At 39.8% G+C, this 21,179-nt stretch overlaps 1 protein-coding gene across 1 annotated transcript in view; it reads right to left on the bottom strand.

Moving 5' to 3' along the window:
- Positions 1 to 88: 88 nt before the first annotated feature.
- col2a1b (collagen, type II, alpha 1b) overlaps positions 89 to 21,179 on the bottom strand; it is a 46,267-nt gene continuing 25,176 nt past the window's right edge. Inside the window, exons 30-54 of the mRNA XM_063473386.1 lie at positions 20,935 to 20,988; positions 19,249 to 19,302; positions 18,830 to 18,874; positions 18,639 to 18,737; positions 15,399 to 15,506; positions 15,207 to 15,260; positions 14,838 to 14,891; positions 14,628 to 14,681; positions 14,204 to 14,257; positions 12,264 to 12,371; positions 11,828 to 11,881; positions 11,641 to 11,694; positions 10,561 to 10,722; positions 8,270 to 8,377; positions 6,608 to 6,715; positions 6,278 to 6,331; positions 5,682 to 5,789; positions 5,090 to 5,143; positions 4,837 to 4,944; positions 4,633 to 4,686; positions 4,416 to 4,523; positions 3,077 to 3,365; positions 2,612 to 2,799; positions 1,880 to 2,122; positions 89 to 1,652 (exon numbers count right to left, since the gene is read on the bottom strand). Of these exons, the coding sequence (XP_063329456.1) occupies positions 1,506 to 1,652; positions 1,880 to 2,122; positions 2,612 to 2,799; positions 3,077 to 3,365; positions 4,416 to 4,523; positions 4,633 to 4,686; positions 4,837 to 4,944; positions 5,090 to 5,143; positions 5,682 to 5,789; positions 6,278 to 6,331; positions 6,608 to 6,715; positions 8,270 to 8,377; positions 10,561 to 10,722; positions 11,641 to 11,694; positions 11,828 to 11,881; positions 12,264 to 12,371; positions 14,204 to 14,257; positions 14,628 to 14,681; positions 14,838 to 14,891; positions 15,207 to 15,260; positions 15,399 to 15,506; positions 18,639 to 18,737; positions 18,830 to 18,874; positions 19,249 to 19,302; positions 20,935 to 20,988 (2,523 nt within the window). The 3' untranslated portion in view covers positions 89 to 1,505. The remainder of the gene's footprint in view (positions 1,653 to 1,879; positions 2,123 to 2,611; positions 2,800 to 3,076; positions 3,366 to 4,415; positions 4,524 to 4,632; positions 4,687 to 4,836; positions 4,945 to 5,089; positions 5,144 to 5,681; positions 5,790 to 6,277; positions 6,332 to 6,607; positions 6,716 to 8,269; positions 8,378 to 10,560; positions 10,723 to 11,640; positions 11,695 to 11,827; positions 11,882 to 12,263; positions 12,372 to 14,203; positions 14,258 to 14,627; positions 14,682 to 14,837; positions 14,892 to 15,206; positions 15,261 to 15,398; positions 15,507 to 18,638; positions 18,738 to 18,829; positions 18,875 to 19,248; positions 19,303 to 20,934; positions 20,989 to 21,179) is intronic.

Here is a 21,179-nt window from a genome sequence, read left to right as displayed (position 1 = left end):
ATTTTAATTGTTTTTTTTAAGGACGAGATATTTCATCACCGGGGAGAACAAAACGGAACATAAATAAAATGCAACTTCAGCCTGTGACTTGGTTTTGTCTTTTATTTCCAATTTACATTAATTAAAACGTAACAAAAACAAGTCATGATCATAATAATATAATAATACTATTATTATTAATAATAAAATTATTATTAATAATAGAAAATATACACAACCTCACACAAATGGACCCTCTGGCTGGCTGTAGGACTGGAGCAACAAAGTCAAACACGCTTTACATCGTGAGTGCTTACGCTGAAGCAGAGGGCGCGTGCTGTGAGAGGAGACTGAAGGCAGGAAGCAGAGAGGGATGAAGGTCAGAGCGGGTGGGGGGCAGCAGACTGGGCTTTAATGATCAAATTTTCAAATCTTCAACATGTTGGTCAGATAGACGCAAAGATTTGGGGTGGAAAAGGCCTCAGTTTCAACTTGTCAAGATCTTCTTTTTTAGCGTGAGGTAGCTTTAACATACTAAAACAAATGTTAGGAAAAGAAAAAGAAAACAATTTTTAAAGAAATGAACATGACTTGATTGTAAAAATTCACGAGGGGGCCATATTTGTTTATGTACGAAGGCTCGAAGCAAGGGGGGGGGGGGCAAGCCGGGACTTTTATCACCCTGAAATCCAAAATCCTGGGCGACATGCTCTCTCTGAGAAACTGTATATATATGTATACACACATATACATATATATACATATATACAGGTCACTAAATGTGAGTATCTGGCTGATAAAAAATACAAACTGTTTTACAACAATAGCACCATTGATTTTATTTATAATACACAGTAACTTTTGACACACTGTGGCAGTAGAAATAGGAACACCTGCACTTTCTTTGCAGCTTGATTGTTGTTGTTGTTTCATTCTTTAGTGGATATTGTACAGGAGCGATGGGATGGTTAGAAAAGAGGAGGAAGTACGAGAGAGAGTTGGTGGAAATTATTTGTGTGTAAGCCACTTTTCAATACTTAGCAACAAACTCAGTCCTGTCACACCAGGGACCCCAACCTAGACAATAAATAAATAACACCAACACATTGTTCTCTCTCCCATTCCTACGTATGCTCCTGTACTCTCCTCATACTTCCTCCTTCTTATTCGTGAATATGCAGAAGATTAGTTGGCGGGGAGGGGGAAGGGGTGGAGGTGGGGAGGTAGCATTTTTGGGGAAAACAGGGAGTCCGTGGTTTGGGGTGGGCAGGGGCGAGCTGACTGGAGGCAATGCTGGATGAATCACAAATGACAGGTGCTGGTGCCATTCAGTGCAGATATCCTATGGAGTTCAACTTGGAAAAGCACTTTCTACTAAGAAAAAAAGTCCCATTTAAAAAAAAAGTGTCTTGATTTTTCTTTTTTTCTCTTCCTCGCCTCCTTTATCTGAGGTGTGCTCCTCTTACATGTTATTTTCTTTTTCAAATCTCCACTTCTTTTTTCTCGATAATTTGATCCCTCGTTCTTTACAAGAAGCAGACTGCCCCGACATCGACTCCAAACTCCTGGTCTGCTCCACCGATATCCATGGGTGCAATGTCCATGATGGGCAGGCGAGAGGTCTTCTGTGATCTGTATTCAATCACCGTCTTGCCCCATTTTCCTGTGTGTCTCTGTAGAGAACGAAAACGACAGGTGCAAACAGCTGTTAAACAACCTCTAACTACTCCAGAACTGGAGAGAATGAAATTAGTTTCATGAGTGGACACACAGCGGCAAGAGAATTTGTATGAGCTTTATTGTTCTCTCAGCCACTTTTAACATCCCTCATTACGTTTTTACGATTCACTGACAGTGTGGGTGTAATGTATATGGATGTCAGCCATATTGCTGGTCTTACCGTGCAGCCATCTTCCAACACGGCGTAAGTGAAGCGGCTGTTGCCCTCAGCTCTGATCTCCACGTCATTGGAGCCCTGCAGCAGCACGGCCTTCTTCAGGTTGCCTGTTGAGCCGTCCATGTAGGCCACGCTGTTCTTACAGTGGTAGGTGATGTTTTGAGAAGCCTCAGTGGACAGCAGTCTCAGGAACGTCATCTGAATGGCGGCAGTGTTGGGCGCCAGGCTGTCATCGCCATAGTTAAACTGCATTGCATAGGAATTCAAGGAAGGGAAAGTTAGAATAACAGTTGCAATTGTTTTTATGGTTCAGTTTATACCCATGTGTGTTTTTTTTACTGGTTGTTGAGATGACGTTTCAGATTTTTAAAACCTTACATATAGAGGCTTTAAGAGGGAGTCATTGATTTTATGTCCTCTCTCAGCCAAAATGTGCTTTTTATTCTTCTGCTAAAGTTTATTTGTAAGGTTTCTTCTTGAGACCAAGATGCTTTTTAACTTCGTTTTAAGTAAGACTAGTATAGACTTAAGAGAAAACGATGGAAAAGGCACTGCTCATCGTGCAGCAGAATCCATAGATGTGTCAATCAATGATCAATATTTATGCTGAACTGCCAACCTGCCTCCACTGTTTTCATATCATTGACTTTTTAAAATAGTTTAACATGTGCATAGCAGTGAATCCACTTCCCGTTTCACAGGCACAGAGAATTTAAAAATGTTCATGCAACTTACGTGGAATCCTCCATTCATGCTTTCTCCGAACCAGACATGTTTGCGGTCCTTGCTCTTGCTGGTCCACCAGTTCTTGCGAGGGATGCTGGAAGGCTTGGGGTGGACGCAGGACTCCCCTGTCTCCATGTTGCAGAAGACCTTAATAGCATCTACGGTGCAGCCTTGATTGGGATCAATCCAGTACTCTCCTGCAGATGGAAAAAGATAGGAACATGGGAGCACATCATTCTCGGTCTTTGGTAAATTAAAAATCTGATAATACTTGGAAATTTATTGTGTAATGTTTTAGCAATTCTGTTTTTCTAATATTGAAAAAACAGATTAAATCAGCTCAATCCAAACACTCCCCGACTACAAAACCTCAGCTAATACAAACCCTGACTTTACTAAATTGAGATGGCAAAAAATTCCTGTCTGCTTTCTCATCTCAACCCAATTTAACCAATTCCCCTCGGTGTCACTCACCGCTCTTCCAGTCAGGGTGGCACAGTTTCAGGTCTCTGCAGGTGCGAGCAGGGTTTTTCTTGGATCCCTCAGGGCTGCGGATGTTCTCAATCTGGTTGTTGAGAGATTTGAGAGTGGCGTCGACCTCAGCATCGTGCTGTCGGAGATTTCCAGAAGCCTGGTCGGCTCTCATGTACCTGAGAGGATCGGGGCCTTTCTCAGTCTGACCCAGACCAGCGAAGGCAGACATATCGATGCCAGGGCCCGGGGGACCAGGAGGACCAGGGGGTCCGGGGTTTCCAGGAGGACCCTGAGAGAAAAGAATAAAGACGGGAGGGTTATATACTTCTTTTTTTTGTTGTTGAGTCTTACAATCATTGCACTTCTGCATTATTTTGCCCTTTTCTGTCAAACCCGTCAAGCCTCTCTTCCTGATGGGTTCAGGAAATCCTCTACAATCTGTTCTCGTATCTCATTTCTATTAACTTGTCTGAGACTTCACTCCCACTTTCAGCATCCACATAGTAAGCGAGTTATTCATTTCCACTCATACTCACATTTAATTTGACCTTTGCTGAATTTTTCCTCCCTGTTTTTCAGTCCATTAATTGCCACTTAATTTGTCCATTTCTTGTTGCAGTGCACCTACAATTCCTGCTTCAGTATGAAATTATGAAATGCAGACACGGATAGTTTCTGCAACTCCTACACCATAAGTGTGCCCTCCTTACAGACTGACTTTATGTCTTCTACTTATATCTTTAATAAGGACAACAAATTTGCTATAACCTGGTATAATAATAAAAAACAAACATTAAAAAAAACTTATTTCATTTATATCCACTTAATTTTGCCCCCATGTAGACATTATGTTTCTGCCTTTTTATAATATTTTGCTGCTAGTCTTTGTACCAATCAATAAAAAATGTGTTAATTTATATAATGGTTTTGATTTAAATTTGAACCCCCCCCCCGACTAATAGTGGTTTTTCTTTTCCGACAGGGACAGAGAGGAAGGATCATCTGACATGACTGACTGTGATGTAAATCAGCGAATAATGTTCTACGAAATTATTTGCGCAAGTGTTCAACTCACATCACACAACAAAACACCCCAGATCTCGCACTCATGATGTCATGAGGTCGTGACAGTCGTGCACAGTTTCCAATCTTGTCCCATTCTTGTTTTTTCAATTCTTGAAAACAACTTTGGCATTCTCATGTATTTAACACAAACCTGTTTTTTGCAGAATGTAGCAATAAAGTAATAAAAAAAAACTATTATAGATATGTGACGGAACAAATTAAATTTTTTTTTAAAAGAGGAACATGAATTTAATGAGCACAAAAAAGCACTCACAGCAGGACCGGTCTCTCCACTGCGACCACGGGGTCCAGGGGGTCCAATGGGTCCAGGCAGACCATTTGAACCGTCTTTTCCAGCAGGGCCAACGGGTCCAGGTGGTCCCTGCAGAGACAGTTTGAGACATTAAGGTCTGAAGATGAAGCATTTAAAGAAGCTAATGGTTTTTCAAAGTGACTGCCACTTTTTATTACAGTTGAGTATTTGTACTCACACGTTGTCCAGCAGGTCCAGCAGGTCCAGTAGCACCCTGGTCTCCAGCTTGACCCTAAAGTAGAAGAAATACATTAAATACCTGAGGCATGATGACAAGAAAACTGCACTACAGCAAAGGCATGAATTAGTTGAAATGACTGAGCTGGTGTACAACAAAGTTCAGGAGGCAGACGTATGTTTACAGGCAGAGAGTGATGCTTACTGGAGGTCCGGGGAGACCCTGCAGACCAGTGAAGCCTCGGTGTCCCTTCTGTCCTCTTTCACCAGCTTCTCCTGACTCGCCTTTGTCACCACGGGGTCCTTGGGGCCCCTGAGAACAAAGTGTGGTAATATGTGTTTGAATTTCAAGAGTTAATTTAAGCCTTGTGGCTAAACCAATTTTCTTTTGTTTATTCAGGCCAGAAATTATTCAAGACTTGGCATGCAGCTTTGTTTCTCTTCAGAAAGAAACATACAGGCATTCCTCGGGCACCAGCAGGTCCTGAAGATCCAGCAGGTCCTTGTGGACCCTGAAACACAAAAGAAACAAAAGGAATTATGGACCATACGAACACAAAGTGTTCACATTTTTGAAATAACGGTTATTCTAACTTTTATTAATCTGCTAGTAGAAATTTCAATAATAATTACAGTAAGTTTCATTTTCAAGATTTAGCAATTTGTCTTCACTCTGTACTAGTCATGGTGTACCGGCTGTGTGCCTCCTTGTTCAACAATATGCTTGTATACCAGTCAAATATGTCTGCGTTTAGGAAGCAAACTGTGATAAAATAGTCTACAATTGTTAACATAGTACACTGACTGAATGTTATGTAAATGAGAAAAGCAAGCACAGAGTTTAATTTTCCTCTTAGACCACAGGTCAGTCAGGGATAAAACACTTGAGACATACTCCTCAGCACTCGCTATCAGACAATATGCTAATTTCCAGTGGAGAAAAATCCACCTTATATAAATCTCATAAGGCCAAACAAACTTTGCTCTTCAGCTGCAGCTTTTCTAGGAACATCCTATTTTGATTTAGCTTGTCTTGGAGGTAATACTCACAGGCTCTCCTCTGTCTCCCTGTTTGCCAGTAGGACCAACTGGGCCAGGAGCACCAGGAGCGCCCGGAGCACCAGGAGCACCAGCAGGACCAGTGTTACCACGCTCACCCTGCAGTGGGAGAGCACAACAGTCAGGGATTTACATGTAACGTAACATAACTCAATTACTGCTATCTACCGAAGCACAAGGTTTGATATAAGATGTTAGAACCAGATGGTAAAAACAAAATTTTAATGCACATATACTGTATAAATACATTTTTATAAAACTGTGCACTCAGAATAAAGCTGCTCAAAATACAGAGAAGTCCAAAACGTTGCGCAGATACCTCTACAATGAATCATTTGTCGCAGCAGACGAAGAAAAAACTGAGTGAATATGATTGTTTTTTAGAAAACTACTGCATGTGATTGTATATCACAGGAGGCTGAATCTATAAAAGCATCTCATCAGGCTTCCAGCTGCAGATTTGCTTTGCTTCACGCTGCTGCTGTTGTGCAGGCTTATGCCACTATCGTGCAATACTGATTTGAATGTTTCCAAAATATCAATAAGGGTATTAAAATTGGATGATAAGACCCAGACTTGCTTCTCACCTTATTTCCAGGAGAACCATCTCTACCAGGAGGTCCATCAGATCCAGGGGTGCCCTGTCAGATAATGGAACCAAATCAAATGTTAATAGTTTCCACCAAACCAGATGTCCCCTTAACTAAATACAGATCAGCTGCATAATAAACCTGCTCCAATGAGGTGCAATATTAATGTGGTGTAAACGCAATGCAAATGTAAACATGACACAAACGGCGGTGCATAATAACGGACTTCACCTGTCGGTCTTCAACAAGGAAGGAAAACAGCTGAGAGCCCTAATGTTGCAGATATGAATCTAATCCACACATGCTGCATGCTAGCTATTCCCTGACCTCTCTGCCAGGCTCTCCAGCAGGTCCAGTCAGTCCAGGTGGTCCAACAGGTCCAGGGGGTCCACGGTCTCCAGGACCACCAGAAGCTCCTTGCTTTCCAGGCTCACCCTGAGGAGAAATGAGAAGACTTTTAACTGACTTCATTCAGTTGTTACCGTTATTATTATTTATTTATTTATTTATTTATTTATTATTTATTAATTATATTCTATGTAGATTATTCCCCTACATAGAATATAACATGTTTGATGAATGCTGTCATTTTATGTTAAAAACTTATCTTCTGCTGTAAAATTAGGAAAAAAAGAAACAATTCTGGGGTCTTGTGGATATAGAAATAATGTCAACTTTAATTTGAATATGATTCTGGTCTGTAGTCATTGTCCTTTTTGTTGACCAATCACACCTTTGTGAATGATCAGGGAGGATTAACTGAGCTTATAAAGTTCCTCCTAGGCCACCTTAAAAACCTGTCAAGATGGTCATTATATATAACTGGGATAAAAGGGTACATTTTTGTACATAGTATGCTTGTGCATATTCCTACAGTACATATCAAAATTTATAAAACATTCATAAATATTATCCTCAGTTTAAAAAAAAAAGTAACTGAATCCACAGTTCGACTTTACTTCCGCTACTAAAATCATTTTCTCTGCTTGAAACATTCCTGGGTGACTTTCCTGGCATCACTACTGTTTTCTTGGCATCCCTTTCATGCGTACGGATGAATAATTGATGGTGAGGACATGCCCACTGAGATGTTGTAAGTAGGGGACAAGCTCATGTCACGTATCTAATAGTGTGAGACGCGAGAAGGGGAGGCTTCTTGTCACATGTCATCTTGTGCATCAGATACTCACATGGAGAGCAGCCCTAGCTCATGTGAGATTCGATTTGACTGTGACCCAATTAGGGCAGCAGAATGACAGTAGAGCCTGTCTGAAGGCTTTGCACATTCACTCGTACTAAGTGACAAAACAGTAGGCACTCTGCTCTTAAGGCGTCTTCCTGAATATTTATTTTACCACCCTGTTTCTGAAAAAGTTGGGAGGCTGTGCAAAATGTTAAGTGGAATGCAAGGATTTTGAAATGTTTTGCAGGCACGAATGCAATGCACAAAACCAGAATGGAAAGTGGAGATTTTTAGTTACATTTGTTTACATATTACATAATTACATCACCAACTATTTTCAACACTGATTTTCTTTTCTTAAGTTGTTTTCTTGATCAATCAATTAATGTCAAAATGTCAAAATGCAAAAAAAGGAAAGAAAATCAATAAAAAATCAATGGGTAAGAAAACAACCTTTGTTCTCTAGTTTATCTGAAGCATGGAAAATTAATTATATTACATTATATATCACAAATATTTATATCACAAATGATTTTGCTTATGTCTCATGACTAATACATGAGCTGATATTGTAATTTTATTTCAGCTCTATTACTGTGAATTAAATGTCTACATAACATTTCTACAAAATAGATAACAAACAATTTAAATTTGCAATGTTTGACCCTTGGAAATTATGAGGATCATATTTTAGGATTTATTCTGACATGAACAGACTAAATAATGCGTCGTTTTATTAAACTAAATAACTGACAGACAATTTGCAAGTTGAATTTTATGAGTGTGTGAGTGGGTATATTACTTACAGAAGGTCCAGGCAGACCTGGGAAACCTCTCTCGCCACGCTGTCCAGGGAGACCAACAATACCGCGCTGACCAGCCAATCCCTGAGGACCTGAAGGACCAGGCGGGCCCTGAGAGGAGAAAAGTGGCAGAGCGGTGGTGATATTGATTTTTACTATTATTATTATTTTGGGTGGGTATAGATTAATTTAACAACTATCAACAAACAATTTTGATCATAGGTATCAACAACCAAGAAAATCAGCTGAGAAAAATCAAGAGATTTTACAGTTTATAAAATTGAACTTCTAGTTAAAATAAATCTGAAAAACCTAAACCTAATCAATAAAAAAAACATCACCCAAACTAGAAAGTGCACAAATACTAAAACGAGTGAACACATGGATATAAAATTACAAACTAAACAATGTAATATAATATAAATAGGTTCAAGCACCTTTCATTCTGGTGTCACATAGACTCTAATATATCTGCGTTTAGGAATAAATAATTTTAGCCACCGGTATAACAGGATGTCACACAAAAACGTGACTGTGTCTTCAAAGAATTGTTTAGGAGAAAGAAAAATATATGATTGATAGTTAAGTGAGAGGACTGATGGCGCTCTAATTTCTTTCCTTTTAATGTGAAGTTACAGTGAGAAGCCTTTCTTGGAAAACAGCTAATAAAACACTCAAAGTGATCCATCAATCGCCAGCCACTTTATAAGGCACGCCTGTTCCACTGATTGTTAGCGCAAATCTAATCATCCAATTATGTGGCAGCAAATCAGTGGCTTTAGGCATGCAGACATTGTAAAGAAGATCTGCTGAAGTTCAAACTGAGGGTCAGAATGGGGAAGTAAGGGGATTTAACTCTTTTCCTCTTGAATGAGTAGTAGGGGTAATAACCCTTGTATATTTCAGGCCTGCTGATGGAGAAACAGAAGACCACGCTGGGTGCCGTTCCCATCAGCTAAGAACAGGAAACTTGCGCTGCGATTCACACAGGCTCACCTAACTGGTCAGTGGAAAGCTGGAAAGACGTTATCTAATGAGTGTCTTCAGAACTAGGTTCAGGATAAAAACATGCATGCATAAATGGTGTAAGTTGAGCATTGTTTAAATGGCACAGCCTGCATTTGTATTGTTGCTGAGTATGTCTTTATGTCCCTTTATGACCACAGTGAACAGAAGGATGATGAAACATGTCACAAAGCTCAAACTGGTGTCTTGAACATGAGAATAAATTCACTATTGTCTGATGGCATCCACAGTCATCAGATTTTAATCCAATAGAGCAGCTTTGATATGGGCTTTTTGTAAAGAAAAGGGGGTCTAACCCAGCAGCAGCAAGTTGTACCTAATTAAGTGGCAGGTGAGTGTGCACAGTTCATTTAACACATACAGACATGCAAAAAAAAAAAAAAAAGCCGGGAAGGTTATGCAGGTTTCTTGCAGGTTTTGTGATGTATGATGACTTTTTGAGGCATCACTTTTGTTTACTGACAAACGCTCAATACAGTTCAATACAATGCAAAGCAAAGATGTGTTTGTGTCCTATGATTTATCTCTTCTGTCATTTGCTACACATGGGATTTTATTCCCAGCTGCAGTTGCACTTTTCAGTGTCAGTCTCTCCATCACCTCTCCTCATCGCCACAGCTTACTCTTTCACATGTCCTCTCCCTGAAAACATGTCCACTATAAACAACTCACTCCAAGTGACAACTGAGCACCCAGTTCAGCTGACAAAGACTTGGATGTACTGATACATGGTTCAAGGCTGAAAATCTGTAATCTATAGGTTGGACGGAGTCTCGGTACAGCAGCTATCTTGATGCTTGAGTAAGCTATCGTCTGTGATATGTATAGTTTGGTATGTCATTGTCTTGACAGGACTTGTCACGTGTTTGTAACGGGCGCGTGCACGCAGCTCTGGGGGTAGGCAAAGTAAAAGCCTGGGCTCCTGTCATCAGTCTGTCACTGGCCTGTGCTGCCCTGTGCTGTCAGATGTCTCGGTCTGCTATTACAGCCAGTGATGGACACTGACAGCTCTGTGCAGTAATGGAGAGTGTTTCCATTACTGATAAAATTGGCTCTTTGGGCTGACAGAGCCACACAAACGCCGACAGACGTGCAGAAAACAAACACATCTGATCATTTTCTACTCCCCAGAGTAGCTCTAATGACCACCTAAATATGGTCCACTGAAGAGGTTTCAAGTATTACAAAGTAAAAAGGAGTTGCAGGTGATGCCAGCCAGTGTCTTGAGTGTTTTATGATGGAATCTGATTGTAGAATGAGAAACTCACAGGTGGACCATCCTCTCCAGCGTCTCCCTTCTCTCCAGGAGCTCCAGCGGTACCACGCAGCCCAGCATCACCCTGTCTGCCTGGAGGTCCACCATCTCCCCTCACGCCTTTGGGTCCATCTTTACCGGAAGGACCAGCAGGACCAGGAGGTCCAGGATTACCCTGACAAGTGTGAGGAGGAGGACACATAAATATAAATCATTACTGAAACATATGAGTATTTTTTGTTATTTTAACTATCCAGTGATGATATGTACAGCTCTATATGACTTCAAATAACACATAGACTGTATATTAGTACCCTTATAGGGTTAGCCTGTTTTCTCACAATATGTTTCTTTGCAGCATGTCTGCAGAAAATAAAAATCTAAGCAAACACCTACAGACACACTGTGGTGAAGTGTGGAGGTGTTGAAACAGCAAAGGTAAGCACTTTATAGGTGCAAATTACTAGGTTTCCTATGACACAAAGAAGTCAGGCGGCATTAGAAAACACATCCCTGTATCTGTTTCACAACAGTTTCTCTTGCTTATAAAACACAAATTAAACCAACTGTTCTTTTCCCCCATACCTGTGATAGATGTAGTTTTATTTTTATCTTTTTATATAAACTCTACAGTCAGACAAAAATAGCTTTTTCTGAAATTATATCAACTACAGTTATACACCAGCAAATATAATTACGATTTATGTTTTCTGGCTCGGTTTGGGAACCCAGTAAACCGATTCAGAATTGATCTTTTCAAAGGATGGCATGGATGCCCCATCAAAGGTCAATAGATGGTTGATGATTTTGAAAATATAGCTTTTGCAGACTTATTCAAAGCCATGTAAACATCAACAGGAGTTTCTGGAACTATGGGGTGACTCACCACCATCTTTAAAATGCTGAATAGGGAATATATTCAGCAGAAGCACACGATAATCAACAGCTTACAGAAAACACTTTATTTTTGCTTTTCCTTTAATTTTTCATTTGCTCTTATCATAATTTTAGTTTTGGTATCACCACTACATGTGTAAAGCTGCACATGGAGTCAGTTTGATGGAGGGTTTAGTTATCAGGACGCTGAACTTACGTTGGGGCCAGGGGGTCCAACTCGGCCGGCAGCTCCAGGGAAACCAGTGGCACCCTAACAGAGATGGACGCATTTAGACAGAGTCACAAATAAAATCATAAAATAATGCTTCCTGCACATGTTATTATGAGACAAGAGTAAAACAATTTAAAAGTGAGACTCTTTGGTACAGATAAAAGTCACTTACAGGAGGTCCCTGAGCACCACGAGCACCTTTAGGTCCAGAAACACCCGTGGGACCCTGAAATGAACATATTCTGTGTTACACTCTGACATTTGTTGTATTTTATAGTAGGTCGTTTCTGTCAGCTAGTTTCTTATTCTGCCTTATGTAGCACAATCACCACCAACGGTTGCTGTCACTTTGATTTGATGTAAACTCCACCATGCATGTTTAACAGAGAGAGAGAGGTATAAATGAATGTTTTGCTGATTTGTGCATACATAACAGTTTCTCTTCTTGTAGGAAAAACTGTCACTCAGTGCCTGTCATACTCTTATATAAAGCTTTTGATTAATAAGAAAAACTGGGATACAAACATCCAGTGTTTTTGTGCAAGCCCTCATTATTTTGGGTTTAGAAAACATATTTATAGTGAAATAATACGTGTAGTGACACTTACAGCAGGTCCAGGGGCTCCAGATGGTCCTTGGGGTCCAGGAGCACCAGCATCTCCCTTCTGTCCAGGTTCTCCCTGCTCTCCCTTGGTTCCAGGCTGACCGTCAGCACCCTGAAAGCAAAAGACAGAAACAGCTGTTGATATACATCAAAGGAAAAAAAGTGAAAGGGCTATATCTTAATAATCAAATAATTTCAAAGGTCTAAAAGAATTGTTTAAAGGCTCATTCCACCAATTTTACACATGGAGTTCTGTTTACCTGCTAACACTGCATCACATTTTCTGTGGTTTTATCACACGTAACATGTAACCTGTGTGGAGCCAGTATCATACATTAAATAGTTTGTTAAATTATCGGTTAACAGATCTACTGTTTAGCTTGAGTTAAACTAAAAAATATAAGATCTAAGATAAGATGACATATCTTCAGTTGTCTTTTGTGTAGCTGCAATACCAAACTGCTCGAGTACCCCATTTATGATGGAGAAGTACATCAAATTATGCACAAATCTCTGTTTTTAAATCCCAATCAAGTCAGGCCATTGAGTTTATGACTCTCTTCTACAAGTGCTACTGGTGCAGCATTTAGCCTCATTGTGCCCACAGCGTCTGTGTTACATACACTTTAAAGTGGACCTCTTATATTTTTTCTTTTACAGCTCTCAGTTTAAAACATGACAAAAGGTTCAAATAATGCAGTCAGTGGATAGTAATGCCCAAACGCTCAGGCCTTAATCTGCTCTAAATACTCAATTTCATGCATTTTTTTTCTCTTTTGAAGATGTGGGTCATGTAGGCATGTAGCTCTCGGTGGAACCACATAAGCCCCACCTGCATTTCAAATCTTCTGTCTTACTGGGACAGCCAATTAGAAGAAAGCTAGCTTAAAGGAAGGAGAGCCGTGGTTTTAGACCAGCGGTCCCCAACCTTTTTTGCGCCATGGACCGGTTTATGTCCGACAATATTTTCACGGATCGGCCTTTAAGGTGTTGCGTATAAATACAACAAAGTAAAACCAGTACCGGTACCAAAAAAAAAGATTTATTCATAATACACGGGAAAAGACCCAGAGAAACCGAGTTAACGATAAAAACGATACAAAAAATAACGCTTAAAACCGATAAAAACCCTAAAAACCATACATTTCACACCCGAGCCTGAACTCTCGCAGCCCGGTACCAAGCGACTCACGGACCAGTACCGGTCCGTGGCCCGGGGGTTGGGAACCGCTGTTTTAGACAGAAGATCAACTGAACTTGAGCTGCACTGAGAAAGGATAAAATAACAGCTGCTCTAGGAGAGTCCAAGAATAAAAATACAGAGCTGGGGTGGGACATGACATATAATTACACACCAATTTCAAAACTTTTAATTGCAGCTCCTAATGTACTGTGATAACATGTTACAGTCGGTGTGCTCTGAAACAAATAGTATTTAGATACCTTGTAATGTTATTCATCCTGACAGAAAATCAATAATTAATCATTGTGTAAGGTAGAGAAAAAACAACCTGTTTAGAGATAAATTGTGCTGCCACAAATATATTGATGAAATCCATTTGGAGGGATGCAGCTTATTAAAAAACATCTATTTTATGTCCATCGTGAGTCTTTGGCAATAACTAAATGGATGTTTGACAAAAAGACACTAATTTCCCTCCACAGATAATACACTGAGGAAACAAGACATGTGTCAAGATAAAGAAAATAATAATTCACCGAGGCCTAAAACTGACGTAAAGGCAGTTAGAGCGGTAGAAAAGCCCCGCCATGTAGATGCAGTTATTTTTTACTTGCAGTTAAATAAACAAGTTGAATCACTTTAATCACCCTGGAAAATGTGTTACGTAAAATTATACTTCTATTACTTTGCTAGCAAGTCAAAACATAAATCACTCAGGAGTCTGCAGTAAGATTAGTTCATAGTGATGGCTTTCTACTTACTGGGGGTCCAGCAAAGCCAGCAGGTCCAGGAGGTCCAGTCTCACCCCTGTCACCCTGAAAGATGAAGACACAGAGGCATCAAAAACTCAGGGGTTAGGCCAACTGAGAGAAATGGCTGATCTGTTGAGACCAATGTTTTAAAAATAGTTGCTCCAATACTTCAAAATGCCTGGCTCTAAAGGAAAACTGAAAAGCTTAAGTATAAATATAAGTATAAAGAAAGATGATGATAGTTCAGGCGGTGCTGAGGTGCTGAACTGTGACACCATAAACCAGGTGAACGAGATCTATAAGAGCATGCACGCTGCCTAAAAGCCTTAATACAATATACTAATATATGATGATTTGACCTAGTCACTGTGCATGCACCAAATTCCTAATCTGATATGTTTTCTTTACTAAAACAATAAACTGTGACACTCACAGGAGCACCGCGGACACCAGGAGTTCCAGAAGGACCAGCAGGACCAGATTCACCCTGCAAGAAAATACAGGAAGAACATCAGCAACACATCATACAGCAGGTTAACTTTACATTATAGAAACCTATTTATACTTTTCTAAAATGAAGACTTGTGCAGAACAAGACATTACATCATTTAGATTAAATAAAATAAAAGTAAAAACGCCTCACCTTCTCACCATTGGGACCACCAGGACCAGGGGGACCAATGGGACCAGTGAGACCCTGTAACATGAAACAAAAAAGTATAGTTAGTATAAAGACTTGGAGAGGTTTAAAGTGTGAGAACAGAGAATTCACACTTTGCTTTAAAATGAGCAGCGGGAATAACAAAACACTTTTATTTTACAGAACAAAAGATTTTAGATTACATTTAAAGTATAATATACTGTAAATAAGAGATTCATATGTGTAGATAGATATGTATACAGTGTATGATTCTAACATTTTATTTCCAGGAAATAAATGAAAGTAGTTCTATCTGTATTCAGCAGAAGCTACTATCATTCACGAAAACCCAAATGAATGACAGTCACTCACTCTGGAACCATCTTTGCCTGGAGCACCTTCAGGTCCTTTCTCTCCGATGTCTCCCTGTGGGGATAAAGAACTGAATAAAAGTCTGTCGTGTGACAAGAAAATATGCATAAAATTATACTCAAGTAGGGAAAATTCCACAAATTGAGTGTTTATGCATTCAGTTTGCTAACACTTGTTTCCCATCATGCTTACTCTGTCTCCTTTGGGTCCGGGAATACCAGCACCTCCTCTCTCTCCAGGCATACCCTGCAGGCCAGGGGGTCCCTGAGCCCCTGCAGTACCAGCAGGTCCAATCGCTCCCTATTATTAATCAAAAATAAAATGAGACGACAGGTTTGGGTTCAAAGACACAAAGACAGAAGACATTTCAACTGTTTACTTTCTCTAAGCACCTGCTACACATGCACAGAGATGTTTTATACCTCCTGATGCAGTCAAGGTCTTTAAAAAAGACTTGCAAAAAGGCTTGTGAGGATGTTCTGTCACATTTCAGACAGATTCTGCTCGGGCTTCGTTTAATAACCCACAATATGAGTCAGAAACACAAACACGGTGCCGTCTCGGAGTTAGGAGAACATCTGCTCATTCAACAAAAGAGGCCGATGCTCATCTTTGTCCCTGCCTGTTGTCTTCAAGGTTAACAGATGACTGAGAGAATAAAAGAGAAAATAATCCTGCCAACTTCTTTTTCTTCTTGCTACAGAAGAATGTAAAAAAAAAAGCCTAACTCTCTACTGAGTCGGTCACTTTTAATTTAAACATAAAGACATCTTAATTTCCATGTGTTTTGCTGTGATGGTGGGTTTACCTTTAATTCTGTTATTAAAAGGACAAAGGGCGTTTTATCATAAAGGCACGAATCTCTATTTCACACATCAAAGCTGAAAAAATTGAAAGCAAACGCAGACTTTGATTTTTTTTTAAAAAAAGTACTCCTATAGGCTCACTCTGAGTCAAAACTTCAGCTGTGCTGCGGTGCTTTATCGTGCAGCCTATAAATCAGACACACGCAGCATTTCTTCTGCCTATCATTAAGCCATAACCACAGGGCTAACACAAGCACAACACTGGCTGTGAATACTATAAAATAATACTCTAACTCAAAGAGGCCGACAAACGATCCCTCTTAGAAAACAAATCGCTGTGCATCGTTTTCAGAAACTTGCTTTTCTACAGACTGTTGGTTCATCCCTCCTTCATCGTCACCACCATCACACTCACAGACTACAATCCTCATCCTTTAACCACTTCTGTCTGGGGATGAAAACCTATGAACTGGGATTAAAATCCGACCAGATAACAATCCCAAAGTGGGAATTGCAGCCTCTCTGAGCTCTTCCTCTGCTCACAGTGCCATTGTGACAAATCACTGCAGTGGCTGGAAATTGCTGACAGATGGCAAGTGAGTGTATATCCTGACTGGAGACACACTGAGCCATCAGCTGCAGTGAATGTAGGAAATATTTTATTTTGTTTTAAAGTATTATAAATTTATGAAATAATATGAATGCAGAAAACAGAAGGAAAACAAATGTCCAGACCTGAACTGCTGACTGACTCTCAATTCTAGTTACTAATGGCTCTCTAACCACTAATCCTCAACTTTTCTGGCTTATGACAAAACTGTGTTTGCTTGTGACTCATATCTACAAAGCAATTATTCACGAGAACCCAAAGGAAGAAAGTTTAAAAGTAAAGGACAGCGTATTAAAAATATGTTTTCTTCTGTTTTCCACTCTTTGAATTACATCAGAGATCTACTATTTTAGTCAGTAAAAAAAACCCTAAGGATGCTGAACTTAAATTGTCTCAAGAATTAGACATTTTTAGCCTCTAGGGGAAAATAGGCTTTTACTCAGTCTAGGAAAGACTGAAAGTTTAGCTTTGGAAGCAAAAAGAAAAAAAAGCTTATTAAGGTTAGAGACCTGGTGGTCAAATGTAACTCTGTTGATTTAGCATTAGCTCAACAGTACAACCTGCACAGGAGCAACCTCACACCAACATTTATCAGGCACATGTGTTATTAAAAAGACAAATGCAAACATTAGATCATGAAGGAAAAAGCTGCTCTGTCTCAACAAAACAAAGAAAAATGTTCTGCTTCAGTCCAGCCACACTGTAGAGACCTCAGTTACAGTCGGTGTGAGGTTCAGTCGATATCCTGAAGCACACACGTGAGCAAACGTTGGTGTTTAATGACTTCTGCAGAATAACATCATTAAATATTTAATTGAGGATGGATTACTTATTTTTAACCCTCATCTATTATTTTGCAACAAAACCACTCCATCAGATATTTGAGTTTTTTGATTTTCCCCTGCAGACACTGTAAGCATGTCCCTCATGTGTCTGCAGACATGACTTTGTTATCAAACTGAATGTCCAAACACAGGGATTAAAAAATGTTTAGATATTGTGCTGTATATCTTTGGAATGGATTATGTTTCTCTGTGAGAAAAAATATGAATCTGAATGAACTGTACATAATTTAAGTTTAACAAAATGAACTGCATTGCATCTCAGTCTTTACTATACTATATTTATCTAAAGCAGCTGACAGCCTGCACAGGGAGTGCAGGCAGGATGGAGTGGATGGAGACGAGTGTCTGGGGTGATTTGTGACAGCAGGATCGTAAAGAGAGTGAAAGGGAAGGTTTAAAGTAGTGAGACTGGTATATGGTTCGGAGATTGTGGTGCTGACAAAAAGACAGGAGGCTGAACTGAAGATGTTAAATTTTCATCGGGAGTGACCAGGATGGACAAGATTTTACAATGCGTATTTTAAATTTGGTTTATTGATTTTAGGTGATGGTTAGATAGCATGTACATTTTTACCTAGCATGGTTCCTGTCATGCAATACTTCCAATCATTCTACCAGGGAAGGGAATTAGTGTTTGTGCTTTCTTTTTAATCCTCCTTAAACTTTGTATCTGTAATTTTGTTGTACATTCTTGTATAATGACAACAAAGTATCTTATATTTACTGGAATAAAATAAAAACTATAAATGAACCAGTTTAGATTATGACCTGTAGTCTGGGACCTGATAGGCACTTAAGTTGATTCATTTTTTTTAAAAGAAAATGCGATGCGATTCATTTTCTGGAAAACTGAGCAGAGGTTTTATTGTCATATACTGTCATATACTAACTAGACTGCTCAATGCAGCAGAGTGAGGAATGATGCTGCCCACTTTCTCTAATTTTACGCTGAAAACCACATATATACGCTAAAATGCTGAGTACACACAGCTTAACTCGCAAACACTCGAGCTAATTATTATTCAATTATACGCTCAGACTGCTCTGTTTCTGCTGCCTGTGATAAGAATATTGAAGATCTCACCATGTTTCGCAGTGGGTTGGGTGAACCTCAGGGAACAACATTTAATCAGTTAAAAAAAACATGCTTGTTATTGGCTGCTGGACTCACCTTGGGTCCATCAGTTCCAGGAGTTCCAGGCAGACCTCTGGGTCCCTGCAGACCCTGAGAGCCGGCGGCTCCTCTCTCGCCGGGAAAACCACGTTCTCCCTGAACAGTAGCACAGTGACAATCAGCGGCATGTATGTTAATCAGCAGCCTACCTACAGTATAATGAAATTATGTTAAGATCGTGAACTTACTCTAGGTCCAGTGGCACCAGCAAGTCCAGCCTCTCCAGGAACACCCTTGAATGGTGAAAAGAAAGGGAAGCTAAAAGACCTGCAAGACTATCGCTGTTGAGATACTTAGCTATGCTTTATGCTAATAGCACTAACCAAACTAAATTAAAGCCAAAAAGCAAATATTAAGTGTAACTATATATTTTTAAGAGTTTAGAAATCTGGTAGACGACATCTTAAGTCTTAAGACTTTTGCAGTCACTGATAATGTTGGAAAAAAGCAGCAGCGCTTAAACTGTTTAATTACCTGTGTAATTAATCTGAATCATGACCTTGGATTAAGTACATAAATTCATATCTTATACTCTATTTATACTCTATCTTTGTATACTTTTTATCTTTGTCTTATTTATCTTATTTTATCATGAAAGTGCACAAACCTGATCTCCAGGCTTTCCTCCCTCACCAGGTGGACCAGGAGGGCCAGGAAGACCCTGTGTGCAGGAGAGAAGAAGCATTAACACTGAACGCAGCAAAGATCCAAGTCTGCACCCCCCTGCGCTTCAGAACGTGCCGCACTCAGATGGTGTTATTGTTGCATGAACATGTCTTCAGGCCTGCAGTGCTGACAGGAGTTACATATCACTTCCTGTGGACTGAATTATGGTTGTCACGTATGACTCCATCTTCTTGTCAGTATGTGTCTCTGTCACAGGAAACTTGGGAAAGATCAGGTGATTTGTGGCTGAATAACAACATCTTCTTTTTTTCATGTTGAAACATTTTAATTTACTGCATTGCCATGGAAACACAGTTCAGGGAAAACTCATAAGCTAAATCGTTAGAACATCAATAAGGTGCTTGGGAAATTGTTAATATGCTAGGAAAAGATCTCTGCTGCTAAAAGGTGGCGCTATGACTGGAACTCAGTAATGACATGTACAAGTGAAAGAGCCACAGTTTGATCCTGTGAGGGGATACAACTTCCTCTGGGGTTGCATCACAAAGGTCATCTGGTAAAGAAACATATCTGCCAACCTGTTAAATATGCAGAGCCACCTGCTGTGGCCATCCTTTCTGAATAAGGGAGCATATGGAGGAATGTGTGAGACCACGCCTCTTAATCTGTGAATTCAGGTGTTTTCAGTCCCGTTGACATGCAGACTGCTTTTACAAACATTTGAGAAAGAATGGGTTGCTCTACAGAGCTCATCATATTCCAGTGTGGTACTCGAACAGGTTGCCACTTGCAATAAGTCAGTTTGTGAAATTTCTCCCACTGTAGATATTCCACAATTAGCTTTAGTGGCTCACCATGTAAAGTCACAGAGCGGGTTTGCGAAGAGTCAGCAGAGCATCGTGTGTAAAAGTCACCAGCTTTGCTGACTCACTGACTGCAGAGATCTAAGACTCCTCTGGCATTAACATCAGAACATGAAGTGTGTGCCGGGAGCTTCGTGGTTTGACTTCCAAAACAACAGTTTCCTGTAGCTGTAATGTGTAGGTGGCCCAGTAGCAAACACTGAAAAGGAACATTTGAGCTGGCAGAACAACAGTTTCCTTATTGTCACCAATAACTAAAATTTGTTGCACTGCTGCAGCAGGACCTAATGTAAAGTCACAGTTTTGAAAACTTTGGATTATAAATGTCTTTAGATTTTGCAAGATTAAGTAAAACTGCTGCACAGGATACATTTGCCCAGGAAGTTTGGCACATCTAGGTGAAACCATACGTGTGAGCCATTCTGCAACACTCATACCCAACATATGACTCTGTGACAGAGGTGCCTAGTTTCAGAGTTTTTGAGCCCCTTTAGCTGCAGTTTTCTAACTAAATAGTAGACATAACTTAATCTTACCCGGCAAATGTTTCCTGTATGCTCACAACACGTAATTCATGTAATTAACATGCATGTTAAATATGTGTCATTCCATTAAAATATACTTTTATGGAATTATACATATATTTCTCTGTTGCACCATGAACAACTGTGGTGGCACTGCTCAGCAGAAGAAAAGCAATAAACTGAAGTTTCTTTGTATAACTGCACAATATAAAAGTAGTGATACAACTGCTCATATATGCTCAAATCTGTTATAGCAAAGCTTTAAGTATACAGACTCACCTGGAAGCCAGAGGGACCAGGCTGTCCTTGCTCTCCTCTTTCTCCAGCAGGACCCTAAAAGTCATCATTACAGTACCTTTATATAATTCATTAAAATTGTGCAATTTCATGTCTGGCTGACAGTTAAAATGGTGGGAAAATTCTGAAAAACCTTTCACTTCTTAGTAAACATTATAAGAATAAAATATTTATCATATACAAAATGTTCTCTAGTTCAAAAAGGTTTGTTTAGTTTGCTGAAACAT

The sequence above is a fragment of the Pelmatolapia mariae genome, linkage group LG5 (genome assembly GCF_036321145.2).
Source record: "Pelmatolapia mariae isolate MD_Pm_ZW linkage group LG5, Pm_UMD_F_2, whole genome shotgun sequence".
NCBI lineage: Eukaryota > Metazoa > Chordata > Actinopteri > Cichliformes > Cichlidae > Pelmatolapia > Pelmatolapia mariae.
Note: the sequence above shows the minus strand (reverse complement) of the source record. Positions and strands in the feature narration are given on the sequence as shown.